Source organism: Amyelois transitella, chromosome Z (genome assembly GCF_032362555.1).
Source record: "Amyelois transitella isolate CPQ chromosome Z, ilAmyTran1.1, whole genome shotgun sequence".
In the NCBI taxonomy this organism is placed as follows: Eukaryota; Metazoa; Arthropoda; class Insecta; order Lepidoptera; family Pyralidae; genus Amyelois; species Amyelois transitella.
This window is the reverse complement of record NC_083535.1, coordinates 3,054,119-3,062,090: the sequence shown is the minus strand read 5'-3', so window position 1 is coordinate 3,062,090 and position 7,972 is coordinate 3,054,119. Positions and strand designations below refer to the sequence as shown.

Here is a 7,972-nt window from a genome sequence, read left to right as displayed (position 1 = left end):
TATTTGAGATCATAAAAAGGTTGGAAAGTACACTTTTTATCAATAAATATTTAATGTGCAGTAAAATCTAATAAAAGTGAAAGTTGAGAGTTTTCAATAAGTTTTAAAATGTAAATGAAATATTTCAGATCCAAAATAATGGAAGCTATATAGCACGATGTAATAAAGAAATATTATTGTTATTTTATTGAAAATACGTCAATTTGGTGCACTTTTACGAAGTCCGTAATAACTAGAGGGGAGTTTCAGTTAAAAATTACATCATCTGTATTTAAAAGTTTATCAACTATATTATACAAAGTGGTTGGACATAACTGAAAATATCCTGTCGGTTTGGTGGTTTTATTCTCATTATAGACGAATGTTACTATTATACCTATCAATGTATTTTTATAAAATGGACTGAGAATTTAAAATTGTTAAATTTAAGTATTTGTAAATAGATTTACATTTTTGTCTTATACACAGCGAGGGCCGCGTCCAGTCGACGCAGGGGCATCGATTTATAAAACAATTTACTAAAATCATAAGATGTGTGAAACTTTGTAGTTAAATGCAATGGTGCGAATAAATGTTTCAGATTATTTCGAGAAACGGATCTAAATATAATGATCATTTAATACCTTATTTTCATCATAGCTTTGAACCATAACTTGTGTAGTTAAATATTGGGGCAGTTTTTTACGAAGCCAGTTTGGAATATATCACAAACATCTGAGAGAAAACTGAAAAATGGTTTATTTTTTCCTTTATATTGAAAGAAAATCTATACCAATGTTTAAAATATTAATGTAAATGATTTGTCGAAATAAATATGTATGTACACACCTATACAAATATTGTCGTCTTTTCGATTCTCTGTGTCGCTTGTTCAAAGTAAATTTCATAATATAAATGAAACTGTGATGTATGGAAATATAAAAAATTCTACTTCATATAACGTCAGTTATTTTATGGTATTACTGTTCTCACGTTTTATGTTTCAGTTTAGAATATATTATAGTGAGTGAAAATAAAACTATACGAAGAAACCTAAATTTTATCTAACTTCTCTCATTTCTAGCACCTTTTCAGCTTGCGTTTTCTTTGTAGCACAGACCTCGATGAAGTCCGTCTTCTGGACTCCAGTTTGGCGATGGCACTAACATCCTATTGATTTCGCTATATACTGCGTGATCGTCTCCCAGCTATTTCTTTTTTGATAAGACAAATTTACAACAGACGTTCACAAATATCCCAATAATAACTAATATTAGGTATAATATACATGGGAAAGTAGTTTCGTTTTCTTCTCACAGTTTAACCACTGAACCGATTTTGATGATACTTTGCACAAACATAGTTTAGACATTGGGAAAGAACATAGACGTCGCCTAATAAAAGTTTTTTTTAGATTGATTAGATTCGCTACACCTTTTTTCATGATGTAAAAAAGTTCATTCGGCAAAGTTGTCACGATTGCCTGCCTGCCTAAAATCAATGTCTTTCTAAGATGTGTCAAGCATGAAGGAAACATATGCCAATTTGATAAAAAAATTAAGAGTTAAAAATATAGGTTGTCTATTAAAAACTGAAAAGATATTTTTAGTGATTCGTTTATTTAGTTAAATACATTGTACAACTGGTTATACTCATTAGTCTTTCTACTAAATCTGGTCATGTTAAAGCGCAGTTATTAACATTTGTTTTAATGTAGCCTTTTAACATTATCGTTATACATTTGAAGCCTCTCTACGGCAAAGACTGACAAAATGGCGCCTTAATACGGCCAGACAGGGCGTAGCACTGTACTAAATATTACGGTGCACGAAATACTATGAATGCTTACTTAATACAGTAATTGTATTATTTTTATTCGCAGTAGACATTAACAATGTCTTTAATGTTTTATAATATTATACGTAGCGCTATCTAAAAAGATATATTTCTATAATATTTGTAATTCGAGCAAGATTTTCATTTTATCATTACTTCGCACTTTCTGTTAAATACTTGGTAGGTATGTGTGTGTAAAAAATATTACAGTGAGAAAACATAGGTAGTTCATGTAAACAATGGTACGCAATAACAAATCAAAAATAAAGCTAAATAATAAATATTGTCGTTACTACTACAAAATACATAATATCACAAACGGTAGCTGAGTAAACACGAGAAAACTTTGTTCAAACTATTGTTTAATTGTCCAGTTGCTGAACTTTTTGTATATTTAATTAATACTCTTGATATGCAAACTTTTTCTTGTTTCCGTCTAATGCAGAAACAGCAAGTTGATAAAAAATATATCTATTAATTAGTTTATTTTCTCAAAACAAAATATTTATCCTAAGCTTTAATGCTTGTTGCTGCTGTTTATTTGTCCAATTATTGGTACCCAGAATAATACATAATACCTTATTTCATAATTATTTGGATTTTATATCGGTCAATATGAGCATTTGAATGTGACACTTGCCGTCCTGAGGCTTATTTCAAAGAGACAAAATCATATTTCCATGTTTTACGGCTTCATCCAATCGCCAAACTTAATCAATTTTTCCCAGACTCTGAGAAGTTCTAAAATATTGTTGAAAAAAAAAACTGCAATAACTCAAAATTTCTAAGTTTGGTGTACAGACAGAGCCATAAAACAGTAAAATGTTGGAAGATAACAAAAGGCAAAATAGTAATTAAAAAATCTCCATATAACTCTATGTGCAACAAACTACACTCGACAATAATTTCACACTAATTTTGATCAATAATATTACTAATAAAAAAAAAATACCTGCTGTCGCAGTCAGACATTAAAGAAAAAATATTTTTTAATAAAACGTCGGTGTGATCAAGACACCCAAAAGCATTAATGATACCTATCTGAGATCAGTTATCTGAGAACTAAGGTCAGTACGTTTTTTTAGTATTTGTTTTAACTACGCTAACTACATAAACTTATTCGTACAATTCTTACTAACTCCTGCCCGTTTATTAGTTTATAGTGTTTTAGACATTGACCTATTATTATGTTTTGATTTTAGCCCAAGTAGATGGTATACATATAACATACATACATATTATCACGTCTTTGCCCCTAATCCCGAGTAGACAGAGCCAGAACAGAAGTAGATAGTATTATTATTACATAGAATTCATTATTATTAGATAGAATGTTTATTGCGCTGTAAATATGTGTTTACAATATCAATCTTCTTAGTGTTGACATACAACATTGAAATGTTTATAAAGGTGATTATTGTATGCCTTAACAAGGCATAATAACTATAACTATCGGATTGTAAAATATATTGTTGATAATAGCAATCAACAGTTTTATTCATAAAACTCGAATTAACATTAGTTATTTGGAATTCCATACTTTCTGTTAAACATTCAGAAAATGACTATCAAAGTGACTTCAAATTTCTAAGTAATAACTGTTAATATTGTCAAGTCACGTTCTTCATTCGAACAGTAAAATGTTACAATGCTTATTATTATAATATTATATAATATTACACTTGCTGTCCGCGGGCTCAATAAAAGGCGAATGGCTATCCAGATAAATAAGTAAAAACTACAATATATCCCTTCCTAAAATACAACTACAAATTAAGATTTTTATAACACAGCTTTATTTAAATGCTCGAATTAAATAACAAAACTTGAAGAAACACAATTTTTAATACCACTTTTTAATTCACAAAAACCTAGAATTTGCTATAAAATCATAGGCCGTATACACACTAAGGTCCCGCGGGCAATAGCGGTTCATTTTCCGGTTTATTTTTCATAGTCTCTTTTCTGCGGCGTGTGAGCGGTCGGTATTGGTGGTTGTACTTGTAGCGGTTGAGGTTGGGAGTGGGGGGGCGGGGTAGACGCGACCTCATGAAGGCCGCGGGGTCCTGGCATCAGTAATCGTGGCGTTGCAATACCATAGAGACTTTATATAGACTTTCCATCATGAATGACAGATTCTGTGATAGTTCGTTGACGGGGCGCGTGATAGCCACCATGTCTGTGAAAGAAGTTTAATTATTTATTTAATAGCAAATAATAGGACAAAGTGGGGGAAACTTATTATATTGATCTGGAACAAAAACAAAAAAGAGGTACGGTAGAGCAAAGCAGAATTTTTAGTGGACACCAACTTTATAGCGTCGCCCCGAATGCTCTCAGCTACAGTTTCAATCAGAGGGTATGCGTTCCCTCAGATTGAAACTGTAGAGACATGTGAAACAAATGTAAAAAAAGAATTCGTAATTTTTTTCAATTACAGTTTTTCGATCTTTTTGCGCAATTGGTCTTTTTGGACTAAACGCGAAAATATTGATTGGACCAAAGAGGTGGGTAGAGGTATTTTCAAGGCCCACTCAGGCCCGTAGCGTCCTAGAAGAAGATAGTCGACTCACCCGGGTTTGCCTGGGCCAGCCCTTTACAGTAGACATGTAAGAGACTGGTCACGTCGTCCTCGGGCAATTCACCGCGTTCCAGTATACGTTCGGCGTTGCGTTCTCGGACGAGTGCGAGTGCAGCTCCCCAGCTATATGAGAAAAAAACAATTTAAAAAAAAAAGGAAATTACAAGATAAAGTCATCCCCATTTTTGTGTGATTTAGCCTCAGTCGATCCGGATGGCTTATAAGTATAATAACTTTGAAACACTAATTCATAATTCCAACATGTAAGTTATCATTGAATGAAGTTCGTGCAAATTTGGCACTCCGACAAAGCGAAAAATATATGAATCCCCTTTGTCTCATCATTGTTAGTGTCCCTCGTTGCACCCACAGCCGCCGCCTATGTACACGAATCCACAAATGAGAGATTTCAGCCATAGACAAGATGCGAGTAAAAGTTATTTTCCAAAAATTAGGAGATGACGATGGTTAGATGCTCCATGCATATTGCCTTGCACACACAAAATCGATAGCCAAAAATCATCCTGAAAATGAAGTCAGTAATCAGGTTTGTACTCCACCGTTTACATGCCTTCCAATCTATATCTACTAATATTATAAAGCTGAAGAGTTTGTTTGTTTAAACGCGCTAATCTTAGAAACTACTGGTTCGATTTGAAAAAAATATTTTTGCGTTGAATAGACCATTATCGAGAAAGGCTTTACACTATATAACATCACGCTGCAACTTTTAGGAGCGAAGAAATAATGGGAAATTTAAAATAAAGGGGAAAATTATTCATCCTTGAGGGCTTCAAAGATGCCCAAAAATATCTATTCTAGACGAAGTCGCGGGCACAGCTAGTGAAGTTACATAACCAACATACCGTTGTCTCTGCATCAATTGCAGCAGTCTGCTGTCATCGTGGGGTCCAGGCGAGGTCTCCAGCCACGAGTCGGAAGTGCTCGCGAGCAAGGCGCTTCGGACGCTGCACACTGTGACGCTCATTTCCTTGCCCTGAAAATTTACAATTAAGTAACAATTTCTTGTGTTGTTTGCTCCGGTTGCAGCCATGGGTCAGGCTATGTGGATCCAAGATCCTCCAATCCAATCTCGGAACGGCGTGACACAATCCCATTGTGATAATTTTTGAGGCTAGTTGTGGTGATAAAAATGTGTATGTGTGGCGAATAATCCTTTAAAAAAAAGGAGAGTGGTTCAAATGTCCATCGTATGTTTCTGTTGTATTAAGTCTGCTGAAACCCTTATGGACCAAAACTTTGGAATTGCCTTGTATAAAGATCGAATTGGAACATTGTATAAAGATCGAATAAGCAAAAGTTGAACTATCTCCTTAAGTACGTTGTACGTTTTATTAGCAGTCAAATCGTGTGAATGCTTAGATGGCTTGGTCATGTGAAGAGGATGAATAAAAGAAGGTTGTTAAGCAAGTTTACAAGGAGAGTGTGAATGAACGTTGAACTCATAGCAGTAGTAGGAAAGCCTTGTCGAAACATGATTGAAAGATGTAGGTAGTATGAAAAGTGGTGTGATTTGATTTATATTTGTAATAATAGGAATAAAAACTCACCCGATTATCAAGAGCTGCGTGATAGACAGCGACCGCCATTTTGTTGTTGGTCTCCAACAATAAGAGCAGCTGGAAGATCAGCTTGTAGAGGCAGCGGGCAGTTTCTTCTGCCGCGTTCCTGCCTTCAGCTCCGCGCCACTCCAATGTCTACATTTATTATTTAAGAAAACAATAAAATTTATTCATTCGACTAATAAAAAACTAAAGATAATAACGATGTAGTTAAAAACCTGTTGCGTAATATCATGATTGCGATGACGTTAAAGTATATTAAATCAAGTCAAATATTTACATAAAATAAATTTATAAATAAAAGTTACAATAGATAAATAAATAAATATATACGGGACAAATTACACAGATTGAGTTAGCCTCGAAGTAAGTTCGAAATTTGTGTTACGAGATACTAACTCAACGATACTATATTTTATAATAAATACTTATATAGAAAAACATCCAAGACCCAAGTCAATCTGAGAAAGTTTGTTTCTCATCATGCCCCGACCGGGATTCGAACCCGGGACCTCCGGTGTCACAGACAAGCGTATTACCGCTGCGCCACAGAGGCCGTCAAAATGTATAATATAGTATTTGTAAAATGTATAATATAACGTCATATGTTGTATAAGTGTTTTGTATTAGTCAATCTTTGGCAAACGGATAGTCATTAAAGAAATTGAAAGAACTAATGGAAAGCTATCATAATAGAAAAATACAAAGGTACGTCCAAATCACAATGTACATAGTACGTATAGTCCACTAACCTCCAGGGCGTGCTCCCGCCTATCGAAATAGGTCTCTAAATGTTCGTTGATTTCCAATGCGGCGTATCTAACGGCGTCGCGCACGCGGGCGCAGTCTGCCGCCGCCGCCCCCACCCACAGCAGGGGGGGCTCCTCTCCGCTGAGTCGGTCCAATACTGCGGTCAGTTCCACCGCTCCCCCTATGGCAGAGGAAGCTCCTTCCGCGCAAAGGGAGACCGTTTTGCAGGTCACCTCCTGTTGTTGTAGTTTGATGTGATAAGGATAAAAAGTTGATTCGGAGGTCAGTGGTTAAGCTAAGCTACTAACACTGCAAATAAACCTGACTCACTCACAAGAGGATGATGATTATTGACTGACAAAGCACAGCCTAAAATTTTTGAATGGAGGATTACTTATATATTAAAAATCTATATTATGCAGAGTTCATGGTAGTGAAATGATGACCATACCTTGAGGACGGTGTGTAGACGGTGCACGAGCGCGATGGGCGGCATGTTGGCGGCATGTCGCAGGAGCGCCGTGACGGAGGTGCGCCATGAATCGCGTAACGCCGGGGCCGAACCTGGGACCGGGGTCACGTCACCGCGGTCACCTGTTTTCATTAACATATGTACTTGCACAGAAGATTTAGCAAATAAATAATGTTTCTAAACCATGGCTTTGGATCAACAGACCACGATATTACAACTGACATACATACAAACCAACCTGTACTAATGTCATAAATAGGTAGTCTAAGCTATCTGCTTATATTTTCAAGACTGAAACGTTGGAATTGTTTTTATTTAATGTAAAATAAGAGTTAGTTCGAGTATCAATGTCGAACATAACCATTACATTTCGCGGGCGATCTCTCAGGTATCACCTAGTAAAAGAAAAACAAAATCAATAATGACTGGAATCTTTCTTGGACAAAAAGAAAACACACTCACCATCAGGTTCCCCACTCGAAGCGCTAGAAAACGAGTGTGTGCGCGGGCGCAGCGCATGTTCGTTGGAGGCGGCGGCATCGCCTTCCCCGCGGCCGCCGCCTGCCCCCTCCTCCCACCCGCCTTCCTCGTCTGAGGAGTCGTCATGTGTTTGCCAGGATACGCGATACTAACACCGAGAAAAATATCATTCAGTCACCATTATAACACTTAATTTTGTAATTACAAGATTCGGCCAAAATAAATACCAAAAAGGATTGCAATATATTTGAAGTCACCAATAAGATGTTATTTATACAAAAATAATTTCAT

The 7,972-nt window shown here is 35.8% G+C and overlaps 1 protein-coding gene across 5 annotated transcripts in view; it reads right to left on the bottom strand.

The window, feature by feature from the left end:
• Positions 1 to 1,579: 1,579 nt before the first annotated feature.
• LOC106130562 (protein furry) overlaps positions 1,580 to 7,972 on the bottom strand; it is a 137,085-nt gene continuing 130,692 nt past the window's right edge. For all 5 annotated transcript variants that reach the window (XM_060953642.1, XM_060953644.1, XM_060953646.1 and 2 more), the window contains 7 exons: positions 7,664 to 7,829; positions 7,181 to 7,323; positions 6,732 to 6,965; positions 5,968 to 6,114; positions 5,263 to 5,393; positions 4,389 to 4,519; positions 1,580 to 3,994 (listed from right to left, as the gene is read on the bottom strand). In XM_060953642.1, coding sequence (XP_060809625.1) covers positions 3,888 to 3,994; positions 4,389 to 4,519; positions 5,263 to 5,393; positions 5,968 to 6,114; positions 6,732 to 6,965; positions 7,181 to 7,323; positions 7,664 to 7,829 — 1,059 coding nt within the window. In that variant the 3' untranslated portion in view covers positions 1,580 to 3,887. The remainder of the gene's footprint in view (positions 3,995 to 4,388; positions 4,520 to 5,262; positions 5,394 to 5,967; positions 6,115 to 6,731; positions 6,966 to 7,180; positions 7,324 to 7,663; positions 7,830 to 7,972) is intronic.